Source organism: Urocampus carinirostris, chromosome 11, assembly GCF_059441175.1.
Source record: "Urocampus carinirostris isolate Australia breed hairy pipefish chromosome 11, RoL_Ucar_1.0, whole genome shotgun sequence".
Lineage (NCBI taxonomy): Eukaryota > Metazoa > Chordata > Actinopteri > Syngnathiformes > Syngnathidae > Urocampus > Urocampus carinirostris.
In genome coordinates this window covers 25301455-25318934 of record NC_142359.1, presented here as the reverse complement: position 1 = coordinate 25318934, position 17480 = coordinate 25301455, and the positions used below count along the sequence as shown (strand labels likewise).

At 38.2% G+C, this 17480-nt stretch overlaps 1 protein-coding gene across 2 annotated transcripts; it reads left to right on the top strand.

The window, feature by feature from the left end:
- Positions 1-1136: 1136 nt before the first annotated feature.
- On the top strand, positions 1137-17480 carry mkln1 (muskelin 1, intracellular mediator containing kelch motifs). Of its 2 annotated transcripts, none has more exons than XM_088346784.1 (18): positions 1137-1236; positions 2903-2972; positions 3054-3196; positions 4281-4369; positions 4446-4555; positions 7595-7787; positions 7856-7933; positions 8133-8198; positions 8867-8979; positions 9046-9258; positions 9592-9813; positions 9875-10004; positions 11788-11935; positions 11997-12111; positions 12183-12322; positions 14624-14726; positions 14796-14850; positions 14926-17480. In XM_088346784.1, the coding sequence occupies exons 1-18, from the start codon at positions 1157-1159 to the stop codon at positions 15045-15047; spliced, it is 2190 nt and encodes a 729-aa protein (XP_088202910.1). In that variant the 5' UTR covers positions 1137-1156; the 3' UTR covers positions 15048-17480. The 2 variants fall into 2 exon arrangements, with proteins under 2 accessions (XP_088202910.1, XP_088202908.1); XM_088346782.1 differs by having other exon boundaries at positions 7856-7972.

Here is a 17480-nt window from a genome sequence, read left to right as displayed (position 1 = left end):
TATCCCAACAATATGAGTTTTTATCGACACTTTTAACAGCAATTAAATACATTCACAATTTCATTATATCATATTCTAACAATATGAGGTTTGAACAGCAGTTAACCAATGTGTAAAGGGCAATACTATTGTGCAAGGGCATAGCTCTGTCTTCTCAAGTTGGGATTCCATCCCACCCTCCCAAGCAGCATCCTCCTCCAGTCCTCTGCCCGGGATGCTCAGATGGGTCCTCTCCCTTCTTACTTCTACTGAAGGAAGGTGTGCAGTGAAAGCAACGATGATGTGAAAGGGAGACCTTTAGCGGTAATGGAGATATTAGTCATGATGATGCGTCACTGACTCAGTTTTAAACAAAATGGCTGAGATCACCTTTACAGTTGTTTGCCAAAACTATATACTGTATATATATATATATATATATATATATATATATATATATATATATATATATATATATATATATATATATATATATATATATATATATATGAAAAAAGACATGTTTGTGGTTATCCCGTTAATCAGTATATTACCAACAATAACTTAGTGCAGAAAATTAATTCATAATTTGAATAATTATAATTATATTTCCATGTATTTTTTTCTTTCTACAGTGAACGTCCAAGCTACTTAATTTTTGAACTTTTTTTAAAAATTAACCTCATTCATGTCGAGCATCTCAGTATCTAACAAAAAATGTTAATTAACAATATACATGATATAACAAATCCCATATAACATATTAAACTACATAAATAAACACGTTTTTAAAAAATATGGTGTAAGATTATTTTGTAAAGGAAAATACAACATTTTGTAAGGGCATGGAGCCGTGGAGGTTGACAGGTATGATATTTACATATTTTTGTAGGGATAGTTAATTCGTATCAATGCTTTTGAAATAACTAAAAACGTATTCTTAAACAAATATGGTAAAAACACATTTTAAAAGAAAAAAATGTTGCGTGTTTGAAAGAGAAATAAGGTAAAATGACAGATTTTTATCTTTTAATCTATGTTATTTAATATTAATATTCAATTAGAGATTTTACATTTTCACTGTATTCAAAACTGAACAAAATTGAACAAGGAGAAAAGGGTTGTATCTTCCTCTTCCGTGGCCCCGCCCACTTGTTTTTGTTCTTCCTCCAACAAGATGGCTGTCGTACCGGAGAGCAGAGTGCTATCTTTCGGCGTTTTTAAATGGAGCTCTTTTTCTTCCACGTATTTACCCGAGTGAGTCATTTTTACTCAATAATATAATCGGTATTTGTGTTTGATGTCTCTTATGACACCATAATTCTGTTTTGTGAGTGTCGAGTTGGTAAACTTACTAACCTAGCTACCTTGTCTTAATGCTATGCTAGTTAGCATCTACGCTAGCAATATTTTTATTTTCAATATCAAGCGACGTAAGAGCTTACATTTCAGCGAATTCTTGTTTTAAAGACGTAAATTATTTGCTTTTCTTCAAAATGGCCAGTCGAGTTCCCCCCAAATATTTGTGGTACGTCTATAGTTATCAATGTCATTTTTATTTATATACCAATTGCGCTACATACATAAAGGTAAGAATAAACGTACAATACCTTGTAAATTTATTACTGGTACTTTTCGAACTTTCTAGCGACATGTTAATGTCAATATTCAGCAAGATTGAAGTTGAAATTTCAATTAATTATTATTTGTAATATAATTTTCGCCTTCAGTAAATTTCCCTCAGTGTGACAGTTGCGTGTTACGTTTATTGTTTTCTATGTAATTTTCATTATAATATATATTGCACTATATGTATACACAAAGGAAAGTATACGTGCAGGACCTTGTAAACGCATAATTGGCGCTATGGAACCCGATCAAAGAAAACACTTTTAAAATGAATAATGCTCAACTTGAACATGAACACTTTGCTAAAGAAAAAACACAAAATCTGTATGTTGATTGAGCCAATTGCTAAAAAAAAAAGCACAAAAATCAAACGTTAAGTGATCAAATTGAGTGTCTTAATACATACGTTAATTTAAATTCATCTGAACTGAGGGAGTACATATTAGGGTTATACAATAACTTTTTTCCTACCATCAACCGATAATATCTGCTCCTGGAGACGGATAACCGATAACTTTTTTTAAAAAAAATTGCATGCTATACATTGAAAAACGAATAAAACACACAAATAAAGATGAATGGTATAAATCTGGCTAACAAGTAATGTCAGATGATTAACTATTATAGCCTGGTCGTAACTTCCGAGTCATAGCTGACCGTTATCACCCCAATAATTTTGTGCATCCCTGGTAAACTGCCTTCCCATTGTTATATCAACATTTTTTAATTACGATAGCTGCATCACAAAAAGAAATGTCCCTATTCAATTTTTACTCTTCCAATATGATTATTATATTTTTGCTTGGAGTATTGTCCGATACCAGGAATTAAATGTAGAATAGATTGTTTTTATAAAGAGCAAATGTTGGAGATTTGGGATAAAGTACTGAAAAATCCTTTACTTTTTATTTTAACCTGATTGTTATTTGATAAGTATTTTTTTTTTAATTTAATTACTAAAGTCCCAGTGTGTAATATTTTACCACTAAATGGCACTATTGTTGCGAACGCAAACCAGTGCCAAAGCAAGCAACAACACGGCAGACAAACATTGCCACAACTTCGATATGGATTCCACTTATGTAAAAGAAATAAAACTTTCTCAACTTATGATTTTTAAACAAAAAATTACATGGGTGTGATAGTTTATGTATTTTTGCCTAGTATTCAAATCAATATTGTTTTTTTTTTGTTTTTTTTTACTGAATTAAAGTTTTTTCTACCACTAGCAGGCGCCAGCTAAGTATTACACACTGACGCTTTAATTTCATGTTTATGTTGTGGTGGTCCATAGAAACATTTTAGTGGACAAACCAAATGATCAGTCGTCTAGGTGGTCATCTGAGAGTAACTACCCGCCCCAGGTAAATGTAATGCAACTTAATGAATTTATATCTCATATCTAATATGGTAACTTAATAATTTTTTAATTTTTTGTTCTTCAGTATTTAATTTTAAAACTGGAGAGGCCGGCGATCGTTCAGAACATCACGTTCGGGAAGTACGAGAAAACGCACGTCTGCAACCTGAAGAAGTTTAAAGTGTTTGGTGGCATGAGTGAAGAAAACATGACTGAACTTTTGTCGAGGTGAGATTCACTTTACTACAAATATTGGCTAATAGAAGGCATCTTAAGCCCCTTTTCCACGACACGGTTCTGGGCCTCCTCACCTCAACCAGCCTCTCCTTGGATACATTGTAGGTCGATGCTGTCTTTGACGTCATTTCAGCGTCTTATTTTGTTGTGAATCTTCGTCTCAAATCTTCGTCGCGAACCAGAAGCACACTCACATTCAGACAAGTGACATTGGATGAACGGGCAGCGGAGCTGTTAGGAAACTGCGCCAGGTCGGAAGACAGCGGGGCAGAATTTGGTGCGGCAGCCATTATTTCAAATTTGTTAGTTGCGGCAAAATACAAACACTGGACGCGATTTTAAATATGCAGGGAGGACGATTTGAACCTTCCTTTCTCTACGACCTTCTTTGAACAATATTGGTCAGCAGTGCGCCAACACAGTGCACCAATCAGTGGTCGGCTGTGATGCATATGACGTTTTAAGTCCCTGGTCTGGGGTATAGAACTTCGACAGAGAAGGTACCTAAATCTGGTCTCCCAGGAACTAAGAACCGGATAGCTTTTCAGATAACCCAAAAAGGCCGAGCAGGCAAGCCAGGACCGTATAGTGGAAAAGGGGGACAGAGACGTAACTCAACATATGCACAAACACTCCAAAGTTTGAATTTTATGTTTTTGGGGAATCAAAATTATTTATTTTGATGTCGTGGGAAAAATTCCTTCAAGAGAGGCCAAGAAAACATCATATTCCACACAGTTAAGGGAATACGTTTTATCGACATGATGGCTTTTAGAGAAACTTGGAATTGCAAGAGAATCTGCACATATGACACGTAAATATGGAAAGCTGTTTTACAGAAGTGGACATAGTACACAATGATGTTATTGTAGGTGGATATAGTAAACAATGATGTTATTGACACAAGTGTTGAGGTGTAAAGGCAATCTGAACGTTAAACTCATCAGACGATGTAAATCACTAAGTAACGAGACCATGAAAAGTGAACTGCGTTATAGCGACCGTTTACTGCATAGGATCATCTCAATATTTATGCAAAATAAAATTACAATATGTTTTTCTGACTGTCTGCCAGCGGCCTTAAGAACGACTACAACAAGGAAACGTTCACCTTAAAGCACAAAATCGATGAGCAGATGTTTCCCTGCAGGTTTGTCAAAATAGGTAAGGAGTGATATGCTTGATTACAGATGAAATTCATATATTCATACCTTGGTTCACCTACATTTTTCTACTCCAGTGCCTCTGATGTCATGGGGTCCCAGTTTTAACTTCAGCATCTGGTATACTGAGCTCCACGGTATCGATGATCCGGATCTGGTACAACCCTGCCTTAACTGGTACAGCAAGGTAAAATGTGGACGAATGATGTTGACATCTTCGCATTTTCATCATGGAGATGAGGATCAATTCAAAAATCCACTAAATAATTAAAATGAAAACCGAAAAAATTATGAGGGGGACAAAGCGGTTTGATTTTGATCTTTTCCCCTCAAGTGTCTTTCCACACTGATTTACGCAATAGTCAAGATCCAAATTAAAAATAACACTTGACATGAAAATGTTTTTGTCTTGTCTGCTCAGCTGCTTTTGCAATAATATACAGGACTATCTCAGAAAATTAGAATATTGTGATAAAGTTCTTTATTTTCTGTAATACAATTAAAAAAACAAAAATGTCATACATTCTGGATTCATTACACATCAACTGAACTATTTCAAGCCTTTTATTATTTGAATAGTGATTTTGGCTTACAGCTTAAGAAAACTCAAAAATCCTATCTCAAAATATTAGAATACTTCCTCAGACCAAGTAAAAAATAATTTTATAACAGCAAAACTAAATCAAACATTTGAAAATGTCCATTGATGCACTCAGTACTTGGTTGGGAATCCTTTTGCACGGATTACTGCATCAATCCGGCGTGGCATGGAGGCAATCAGCCTCTGGCATTGCTGAGGTGTTATTGATGCCCAGGATGCTTCGATGGCGGCCTTCAGCTCATTTGCATTTGTAGGTCTGGTGTCTTTCATCTTCTTCTTAACTATACCCCACAAATTCTCGATGGGGTTCAGGTCAGGGGAATTAGCAGGCCAATCAAGGACAGTGATGCCATGGTCAGTGCACCAGTTACTGGTGGTTTTGGCACTGTGGGCAGGTGCCAGATCATGCTGGAAAATGAAATCCTCATCTCCATAGAGCTTTTCAGCAAGGAAGCATGTAGTGCTCTAAAATCTCTTGGTACACAGTTGCATTTACTCTGGACTTGATGAAACACAGTGGACCAACACCAGCAGCTGACATGGCTCCCCAAACCATTGCTGATTGTGGGAACTTAACACTGGATTTCAAGCAACTTGGATTTTGCTCCTCTCCAGCCTTTCTCAAGACTCTGGCGCCTTGACTTCCAAATGAAATGCAAAACTTGCCTTCGTCTGAAAAGAGGACTTTGGACCACTCTGCAACTGTCCAGTGCTTCTTCTCCATAGCCCAAGTCAGACGCTTCTTCCGTTGTCTTGAGTTCAGAAGTGGCTTGACCATGGGAATACGGCTATTGTAGCCCATTTCCCGGACACGTCTGTGAACTGTGGCTTTTGATACCTGGACTCCAGCTTCAGCCCACTGTCTTTGAAGCTCCCCCAAATTCTGGAAGCGGCTCTTCTTCACAATTTTGTTAAGGCTGCGGTCATCTCTCTTGGTTGTGCAGCGTTTCCGGCCACATTTTTCCTTTCCAACAGACTTTTTGTGGATATGCTTTGAAACTGCACTCTGTGAACAGCCTGTGTCTTACCCTCCTGATGGAGGGTATCAATGATGGTCCTCTGAACAGCAGTCAGATCAGCAGTGATTTAGTTTACTGAACCAAGCTGAGTGTTTTTAAGGCTCAGGAAACCCTCGCAAGGTGTTTCGAGTTAATTAGATGATTCAGGTGATTAGTTGAATAGCCTACTTGTATACTTTTTCATGATATTCTAATATTTTGAGATAGGATTTTTGAGTTTTCTTAAGCTGTAAGCCAAATTCAGCAATATTGAAATAATAAAAGGCTTGAAATAGTTCAGTTGATGTGTAATGAATCCAGAATGTATGACATTTTTTTTTAATTGCATTACAGAAAATAAAGAACTTTATCACAATAATCTAATTTTCTGAGACAGTCCTGTAATCAAGAATAAAAATGTACTTTTTTAATGTATGGATTTTTTGGATATACTTTTCACTACGGCTGCGGCTGCATCGGCTCGCTACAACGGGTCAGGTGTAATCGACATTTCGTTCTGTGTACATTGTTACACAGAATGACAATACAAGGAAATTATTATTATTATTATTATACTTCAGTACTTGGGAATATTTCTTTAAGACCTTATTTTCTTTGTCAGTACTTTTATTTAAATGTTTACGCTTTTCAGCATTTTTCATTCTTGACAGTACTTTTTCATACTTTTCAGTAATTATTGTACTTATTTCTATTTTTCAGTACATTTTCCTACTTAAGCTATTTCAGTACTTATGAGTGCTGCTAAGTACTTTTTCATAATTCTCAGCAGTATTTCCTACTTATTTTTCTGTTGTTTTAGTGCTATTCCAACTTTCAGTACTTTTCAAAATCCATATTTTACTTTCAAGTACCATTTAGTATTTTTCTTACTTTCCAGTAGTATTCCATACTTTTTAGTTGTTTTCAGTACCTAGTTAATAAAACCTTTCAGTTTAGTGCCATTTCCTACCTTTCGGTACCCATTGTATTTTTTATCTCAGTAATTTCCGTATTCCATCTCTTTTAGCATTGTCAGTTTTTTTTTATTTTGTTTTCACACTTTTTTAGTACTTCTTGTATTTATCTGTACTTTTCAGTACTTATCTGTATTTTTAATTATTTCACACCAGCTCGGTAGCCTAGATGGTAGGACGCCTGCTCCCAAACTGGGAGGTCGCTGGTTCAAGCCTCGGCCGAGACCTACAACATTGGTACTCGTTGCCTCCCTGCTTGGCGCTCGGCATTAAGGGTTGGAATTTGGGGGTTTGGTCACCTAATGATTCCCAATACAGCAGTTGGGTCTAAAATGGCGGCGCCCTGTTTGGCTGCGGCTGCATCAGCTCGCTACTGTACGGGTCAGGTGTATAGACATTTTGTTCTGTGTACATGGTTACAAAGAATGAAAAGTAAAGTGAATTCTATTTTATTTTAAAACATCCCCCTTGATAACATCTTTATTGATTCGGCTAAATTTATTAATCATATATTTCAAACTTATTATGTATTCAAATTATTCAACATATGCATCCCAAGTCATTCTAATTGAAAGCTGCACATATTTCTTCAAGCCTTTTCCCAGTCAGATGTATGATTGCAAAGAAAACCTTTTTTTGGTTTGCATCTTCAGTACAGGGAACAGGAAGCCATCCGCCTTTGCCTCAAACACTTCCGTCAGCACAACTACACTGAGGCCTTCGAGTCGCTGCAGAAAAAGACCCGCATCGCTCTTGAACACCCCATGCTCACGCACCTGCACGACCGGCTGGTGCTGCAAGGCGATTTTGATGACTGCGAGGACCTCATAGACAAGGCCGTCCGAGGTGGTGCTCTTGTTTTCCTTTAATTTCTTGTTCTATCTGTGCTGATGCAGTTTCTCCTCTCTTGGCAGATGGTTTGTTTAACCAGTACATCAGCCAGCAGGAGTACAAGCCCAGGTGGAGTCAGATCATCCCCAAATGCAACAAAGGTACAAGCGCCAGAGAAATCAACAGTGATGACGCCAACAGTGAGGGCACTATCGTCAAATAATTCTATCTTGCCCAAAATTCCTAATTAAAAAATATCACCCGTGTGTCCTCATTGCCATCGTCTCCCTTGTCATCTGTCCCGTCCCCTATTCATACTCACCTGCCATCTTTGTGCCTGCCTCCCTGTGCTTTCTACAGGTGACAGTGACGACAACAGGCCGGGGATGAGGGGAGGACATCAAATGGTCATCGACGTTCAGACTGGTGAGAGCACACATGCATTTAAAAGATTTTCTTATTCATAATAATAATCCCAATCGTCATTCGGTTACGACCATATTGCTTAGCGAGGGTAATGATGCATGTGCCTTTTTTGTATTTCTTGAAAACTAAAAGCTTTGTTTCCATAGTTATCATGTTTATTCTTCTCTCTTTAGCATCCCTGCAAGTTTGAGACCAATAGCAAAAAAAAAATACACTCCAACGAATACCGTACTGTATTGCCGACACGCAGAATCTATACAAAGCACACAAAATTCTGAACTGAATGAAGAGAAAGGAAATGCGGGAAGGGGCTCAGCCGACAGCACATCTGTACTTTTGCTTCTATATGATGTGGACCAATAACGGACATCTTAGAGACTTAATTCATCATGTGCACTATCACCGCAAAGTTTGAATTCTATTTGTTATCAGGCATTTAAAATAATTTATTTCATAATGTGGTATAATGGACAAAATGCCATTAAGAGGGGCCAAAAATTTCACACTGTGTAGTGAAAACGTAAGGCAGAGTTGCCATATTCCGGGAGTCTATCTTGTATTCTCAACTAAGTAAAAATCCCTGGTGATAAGAGATGTATAATCCACCATAAAAGATGTGTTAACTCGTCTTACCAAAAAAAGGAATTTAAATGACAACATTTATGCAGAGACTGTGTACCTGTTCGGTGGCTGGGATGGCACGCAAGACCTCGCAGACTTCTGGGCCTACAGCGTCCAGGACAACCAGTGGCTCTGCATTTCTCGGGACACGGAAAAAGAGGTAATCTTGTCAGAAAAATGAAAAACGTTCAACAATTAAAAGGCAGGTGTTGAATTTTATTTCCAGAATGGCCCAAGCGCTCGCTCCTGCCACAAAATGTGCATTGACTCGCAGCGACGGCAGATCTACACGCTGGGGCGCTACTTGGACTCCAGTGTAAGGAACAGCAAGTCTCTGAAGAGCGACTTTTACCGCTATGACATCGACGTCAACACGTGGGCACTTCTCAGCGAGGACACTTCGGCTGACGGGGGGCCCAAACTGGTATTTGACCATCAGGTGAGCCTTCAAGCTAGAATAACAGTTGTTGAATTATTTGAATATTACATGTGAGAGATAATTATTTGTTACATCTTCCTCGTTAGAATTTTTTTCAAACAAATAATGGCACTATGTCTCCCATGTGCGCTGCTATGAGAGACCTTGACAGAAAACTTTACATTAATAAAGATTATCCGATTCTAATATAGCATAGAGTTGAAAAAAGTTATCGATATCAGTTTCCTCAATCAGGATTTTATTGGTTATCTGTAGGGAAAATTGGTTATAATGCTTCTTTAATTAAATTGGATGATTATGAATCTGGCCTTTAAAATATTTGCATTCGAACAGATGTGCATGGACTGGGAAAAGCACATGATCTACACTTTTGGCGGACGTATCCTGACGTGCAACAGCAACATGGAGGACAGCCGCACATCCGAGCCACAGTTCAGTGGACTTTATGCTTACCACTGTCAAGCGGCCACTTGGAGCCTCTTGCGGGAAGATTCCTGCAACGCCGGGCCAGAGGACATCCAGTCACGCATAGGGCACTGCATGCTATTCCATACTGTAAGTGGTCCGTCGGGTTTCCTCATGAACTCTGCTATAATTACTGTTTCTTCTTCTTCAGAGAAACCGTTGCTTGTATGTGTTTGGCGGACAGCGATCCAAGACGTACCTAAATGATTTCTTCAGCTATGACGTGGACGGAGACCACGTGGAGATCATTTCGGACGGCACCAAGAAGGACTCTGGCATGGGTAAAATATTCCTGGCAAATCCAGACGCGCAATATGATTGGAAACGGCAAAGGGAGGTTGCAGGGCCCTTTTTGTTGGTCATTATGAAAATCTCGACCATCAAAGACAACCAACACACATGTTTGCCGGAAGGTTTGCATCATGCACTCACTCCCAGATTTTCTGCTCTACTGGCAATTTATTTACTAAGTTTAAAGCTTATTAGCATATTCATAACACATATGGGATTTCCTGAGCTGTATCATACGCCCTGCATGTCTTGTGACACCAGGAAGAGTACAAATTGAACAAATCTCATAGTAATACTAGTAGCCTTGAAATTCGTTTTTAATGCTTTAATTTCAACGTTGTCTTTTCCAGGCTTGAAAAGTGCTTCAATTTTGGGTGAAGTGCTTGTAAATGCGTAAAATTGCTGTTTTTTCAACAAGTCTGCTTAAAAATGACGGGGACTCAGCTTTCTGGTTGATTTGCTTTGTCATTGCAATTATTCCCTCTTGATTAACAAGATCTTGCGTTGGTTTGTTTGGAATTGTCATATATATTGTCATCGCCCCCTACAAGTCGAGCCCAAGAGGACAGGTGCAGGCTACACAAAAAGTGTGTATTAGTGCAAATTGTTAAATAATGTACATTTATCACGGGCCATGCAAAGAATTAAGTTCGTTTTTCCCTGTGGTAAAATGTAGTGGGAAGAACTTCCTGCAACTGACAATGTAAGCTACATATTACCATCATTTTTAGCCAACACCTACATGGGGAAATATTTGTCTCAAAAATATTTACTCACGCATTGTTCAGATCCAAAAATACATTTGTGATTAACCCGAGATATAAAAATCATATGTCTTAAAAAAAATTCACACGTAAGATTTGTGGATCTGCAAAGTACATGATTCTCACCTGATTTCATCTTTAATTAGTACAAAAGAAATTTAAAAAATAGTTTGAAAGTCCTAGAAAAACGCTTGAATTTGGCCATGAAGAAGTTGTACGAATCCTGTATATGATAACCATATGCGTCAGGCACCGTGCATGTCTTTGGACACCAGGAAGAGGAGAATAAGAATGAAGCCCACAGTAAGACCAGTGAGTGAGTAAATATGTGTTATGTCACGCTCCCTCCATGTCTTGGAACACCATTAAAGGCCGAAAAGAATAAAGCTTGTAGTAATAATAGTAAGCAAATGAAAATATTAGGGCGGCACAGCAAATGACTGTTTAGCACGTCGGCCCCACGGTGCAGAGGTCCAGGGTTCAAATCCAGCTACCAGTTCTTGCTGGTTCTCTGTGCCTGCTTGAGTTTCCTCTGCAGGTTAATTGCAAGGTCCAAATTTTGCCCTTGACCCGCGCAACCTTATCCTCACTGTAAATGTGGAACTGGAGTCGTCCAATTTCGTTGTCACAGCATATCCCATGTTGTGACAATGACAATAAAGGCATATTCTATTCTAACCTTAGTGAGGATATCCGGTGCAGATAATCAAGGGATGGACAAATATATGATAACTATGTGCATCATGCCCCTTACATATTTTGTGACGCCAAAATAATGAAGCCCATAATAACTCATGTGTATGTATGGTTACCATATTCGTCAGGCAGCCTGCTTGTCTTTTAACACTAGGAAGAGACCAAAAGAAAAAAAAATGGCGACTACTATATGAGTTCATATTTGATAATTATTCACATTTGAAACATATCCTGAGTCGATATTTTACTGTTTAAAGCAATTCCCGAAGGTGGTTAACAAAAAAATATTTTTGGGCGGTGTTTCCTCCCCCAGTCCCGATGACTGGCTTCACCCAGCGAGCCACTATTGACCCTGAGCTCAACGAGATCCATGTGCTGTCGGGCCTCAGCAAGGACAAAGACAAACGTGAGGAGAACGTACGCAACTCCTTTTGGATATATGACATCGCCCGCAACAACTGGTAACCGTCCAAATGACATTCCTCGGTTTTCTATTTTTGCATTCATTTTTTTTCCTCCTAGGTCTTGTGTGTATAAGAACGACCAAGCCCCTAAGGAAAATCCCACGAAGGTCCTGCAAGAAGAAGAGCCGTGTCCTCGTTTCGCCCACCAGCTCGTCTACGATGAGATGCACAAGGTTTTATTTCAGATGCCGTGTACATATCGGTCAACATTCTCATTTGATTTTGGTTTTCATGGTAATATCAGGTACATTACCTCTTTGGCGGCAACCCGGGCAAGTCTTGCTCCCCCAAAATGCGTCTGGATGACTTCTGGTCCTTAAAACTCTGTCGGCCCTCCAAAGAATACCTGCTGCGCCACTGCAGATATCTCATCAGGAAGTACAGGTTGGTGATTTGTCACCATGGCGATGTGCTATGATTTGAATGTGGCCATCTTGTGATATTTGTTCCCCCTTTTTTGTATTATGAACCCATAATTAATTGAGATGCATTTTCCTATACTTTAAAGAAGTATAAATCATGAAAGAAATAAATGTGTAGCAAATTATATAACGTTGCGGTTATTTGAAAAATGTGGACCTCCATGCTTTAGAAATGTAAAAAAATAAAATTCTTCATTGTAAGCATTCCATTAAATGACCAAAATAATCTAGATAAATCTTTTTAGAAAAGCAGCAACAAAGTGATAGAAAATGATAGGGATCGAGCGATATGGTTTTTTCAGGGCCGATACTGATTTTTGCTATTAAGGGGAGGCCGATAATTGATATTTGGAGCCAATATGCATTTGTTGTAAAAGCTTAGAAATTGCCGTAAGTACATTTTGATAATGCAAAAAGAAAGAAGAATATTTGTCATACATTTCAAAAAGCATCAATAGCGCAATGACCATTTTTACAGGTAATAAGTTATAAGAATTTCAACACAACTAAAACATGACTAACAAGTTACACAGGGAAATCCAACTAAACCATCGATCACAATTGTGCCCTGGTTTCACCAATCAGTGAATTACAAACATTAAACATGCTTTACAAAAAGGCTTTTATAGCACATGGCTAATATAGTATGCTATATTAAGCCTACTTATATACTACTTGTCGTGAACATTGGCATAAGCACCTCGTTTTGAGGGTGCTCAAGCACCCCTAATAATTGTAGCATTTTTAAAACACTTTTCCTTAATATAGGACAGGATAAGCCAAATTATGATGAAAGTGCTGGATAAATATTAAAATGAGGAAAACAAAACAAAAATTTGAACAACACAGTGTCGGAAACACTCCACTGCCTTTAAATGGTTCAGTCAATTAAATTCCTAGCACCGTGTTTAGATGTATTATGGTTTTTATGTATTTTCTTCTCATCAGTTGACCAAATTATCATCATATTTTAATGGATTATCTATAAACCATTCACTATTTTAGAAAACGTCAATTGACCGATTTTTATGATACAAAATTTTATCTTCTTGGTAATAAAACTGTAAGTTGATTATTTATCGTTTATTTATGCATCAGAGTTCGCCTTCACGTGAAGGGGGAGACAGATTCTGCATGGGAGTCGGAATTGGGAAAAACACCGGTGTTGGCTGCTTCCGTGTGTGCGTTGCTGTATGTTGACGTCATTTGCTCGACACCTCAGTCATGGGTGGTCACAAAGGGGGTGGAGAGAAAAATGACGCGGATTGCGTATGTGAAAAGTATTTGAAAAAGCTTTAATGTTCGCTTCAGTCTGTGACTGTGGACAGTCCAGAGTGGGGACTTCCGGCCTCAGAGGCGCCTTCCCTGGTTTCTTATCCAATCTGAAGGCGCAAAGTGGGTGGTGTCAAAGACGAAATGGAAGAGAGGGGAGAAAAAAAAGGTTGTCATTATTTTTATTAAGTGTCAAAAGGTAAAATAGAAAACCCCCAAAACAGAATGATAGCAGTGATAGTACAATATAAAATAATAACATATATATTCAATCTACCATATTATAAATTTGTATAGGCGACACGGCGGATGGGTGATTAGCGTGCAGCCCCACAGTGCAGAGGTTCAGGGTTCAAGTCCAGCTACCACAGCTTCCCTCTGTGGAGTTTACATGTTCTCCCTGTGCTTGCATGGGTTTCCTCCAGGCACTCCGGTTTCCTCCCACATTCCAAAAACATGCATTTCATGTGAATTGGCCGGTCCAAATTTTCCCAAGGTATGAATGAGCGAGCGAATTGTCTGTCCCTGTGTGCCCTGCAACTGGCTGGCAACCAGTTAAGGGTGTCCCTTGCCCACTGCCTGCAGATAGCTGGGATGGGTCCAGCACCCACCGCATCTAATGAAGATAAGCGGTGCAGAGAGAATGGATATATTTGTATATATTCAATATATTATATATTTGTGTATAATTTATCAACCAAAATGATTAATTTTGGTCGTGCTTTCCAGTACCACACGCACATTTATGGAGAGGTACGTAGGAGACACAACAAATCTCGTTGCAGACAATATTTTAAAGTGTTGATATCAATGACAATCACTGTGACATTTATATTCATTATATTATATATTTGTATATATTTAAGCACTTTATATGTCGTATATGTTGTAATTCAAAAAGCCAAGGTTTGAATTACAGCTTTCATCAGTCATGAGATGCTGTTTTTTTCCACCACCTATATTTCCAAAAATTAACATTTTACCCACCCAGGTTTGAAGAAAAAGCCCAATCTGAGCCGTTGAGCGCGCTTCGATACCTGCAAGACGATCTCTCGCTCACTGTTGACCACACAGACCCCGAAGAGACCAAAGAGGTACTGGATTTATTTTTGCACTTGATTTGATTTCTTCCTTTAATTCACTGCAACTCATGTGATATTTAGTTCCAGCTCCTTCCTTCGGCTCTCTTCAAGTCCAGTAATGATTTCATCCCGCTGGGTAACACTTCAAACACTTGACTTGGTTTGGAATTTTACCCGAAAAACATGATTTAAACGTCACCCCCCAAAATAGGTTTCTCCGACGTGGACCAGACGTACGCCCAGCGCACGCAGTTGTTCGACACGCTAGTCAACTTCTTTCCTGACAATATGACGCCGCCCAAAGGGAACCTGGTGGACCTTATAACACTTTAACTCTTGCACCCTCCACCACTTCGTCCACCGGACAAAACTGCTGAAGAAAGGATGACAGGTACTTTGAATTTTCCCCTATTTAAGCCCGTAATACGTAATTGTAAAAAACGGAGAGACATGGAATCGCGTATGAGAGAAAAACAATTACCACTTGTTTTTTTTAATTCGAACTGATCATGTATAAATGTATTGCACATGTTTTCTTCTATAATAGACCTACTATTACCAATTAGTCAATAAATGATGGTCTGAATTTTATGTACCACCCAGGGGGGAGAGAGATTTGTATGTGCAAAATAAAAAATATATCGAAAGCAAGTATCTAGTTGAAAAGTATTTCATAAGGATTTGACACTCGTGCAGCAACACAACCTTTACCAATGCAAAAAAAAGTATCTTGAATTTAGGGATGCACGATAACTGTTTTTCCCAACGATACCTGATAAAATCCAGCTTTAGGAAACCAATACGGATTGTTGATACGGATGTGTGCCCTTTCTTTTTTTTTTTTAAATTACAATTTCAATAACATACAAAAAAAGTGACTGGTTATCGCCAACCCCTTTAGTGCCTCGTGGACATTACGAACAAAGAGAGGAGACATGACCAAGTTGTGCTATTGTTTTTCTAGAAAATTCTAATATATTCCAATGAGGAGTGTAATGCAACAAGGAAGGTGGGGCTCTCCAGTGCCTCACGCACATTTATCAAGAGTTAACAAAGGAGTCAAGTCATGTTTTTTGTGACGCATGAGTGTCAAAGGGCTGCACAGACCACAGACTTTTGCAAACTCCAGACTATTAATACACCATACCCTGATCTGAAACCTACATGAGGGCAAGGAAAAAATCCAAAACCTCAACTTGAGAAAGCTTGAAAAGGGACCGGACATGAGGTCATCCCCCTTCCAGGAGGACCAGGCTGCAATTGATGTTGCATTAAAAAACAATACATTTAAAAATAAAATATAGTAAGTATAATATAGTAAGTAAATGTAGTACGTATAATAATAATGAAATAAAAAAGATGACCAGGTTGCAACGGATGTAGCATTACCAAATAATACACAGATATTGTCGACACGAAATATAGGTCATTCATAAGCTATAGAATGGAAGTGTGTTTTAAGCCTAGATTTAAACAGTTTCACTGAAAGAGGAGACGCAAACAAATTGTGCTACTACCTGTATAGAAAATCCAAACATATTCTCATGAGGAGCATGTTTCAAAAATAAAGTAAATCTTGAAATAATCTGGTATTAAAAATGTTCTTGCTTTATTAATGAGCTTTCAACCTTTATTAAATTGGCATTCGCGCACAAATACATGTAGAAGTGCAACAAAAAACCCTCAAAATTTCCTGATCTTGGCATAGCTCTCCAGTGCCTTCACACATTAGGAAGAGGTAGAGAGCTACTAGTTTTATAAAAATAAACCCCCCCAAAATAATTCAAATGTATTCTAAGGAGGATTATCAATGCTTCAAATCTTATCTTGGTCAAGATCTCCGGTGCCTTGTGCTCATAAAAAAGAGGTAAAGAGGAGACAACCAAGTTGTGCTGCTATTTACTACTACTATAGGAAAAAAACAATCGAAATATATTCAAATGACGAACAAGAATGCTTTGAATCTAGCCAAGCCCTCCAGTGCCTCACGCACAATATGAAGAGGTAGAGAGGAGACATGACCACTACTACTTTTATAGAAAGTCAAAATATATTGGAATGAGGAATAAAATGCTTAGTCATATCTTGGCTAAGCTCTCTAGTTCTCACACTCATTATCAGGAGGTAGAGGGGGGACACAACCAAGTTGTGCTTTTTCTGCTATAGTAAATGCAAATATATTTTAACGAGGAGCATAATGCAAAAAAAACAACAATTTGACTGATTAGGGCCATGCTCTCCAGTGCCTCACGAACTTTATAAAGAGGTAGAGTGGAGACACGACCAAGTTTTTTTTTCTGCTATGGTAAATGCAAATATATTGTAATGAGGAACATTATGTAAAAAAACATGATTGACTGTGGCCATTTTGTAGAGGTACAGACACAACCATTTTTTATAAGGCCTATAACTGTGACATATTTGTCTGTTATTGCTTCAATACTTATCGTGCATCCCTACTATATTTTTTTTTCCACAAACCATACAATGTTCCTTTTTTTGGTCTTATTGCGACTCGACTATAACGGCATCAGTCATAGTAGTAGCATCGATATGTACGTGAAAAAGTATTTTGTGTGTCTGTCTGGAAAGAGGAGTAAAAAACAATTCCAGAAATCAATTTTAGTTGCCAAATCTTAGCATTTATTTCCTTCCTCCGGTTGTGATCTCTCGGCTTTCGAATACAGCGTCGTCCGGGCGTTTGTGGAATGTGTAGAAAGCTTTGTATGTAATGTAAATAAGGAATAAAGATTGTATTTTCTGCAA

Bases quoted from the DNA above. Each gene is read 5' to 3' on its own strand.
- mkln1 (XM_088346782.1), top strand. From the start codon at position 1,157: ATGGCTGTCGTACCGGAGAGCAGAGTGCTATCTTTCGGCGTTTTTAAA. The intron at 11,936-11,996 runs GTAACCGTCCAA...TTTTCCTCCTAG, and splicing joins GACATCGCCCGCAACAACTG to GTCTTGTGTGTATAAGAACG. The intron at 14,727-14,795 runs GTACTGGATTTA...TGTGATATTTAG, and splicing joins ACCCCGAAGAGACCAAAGAG to TTCCAGCTCCTTCCTTCGGC.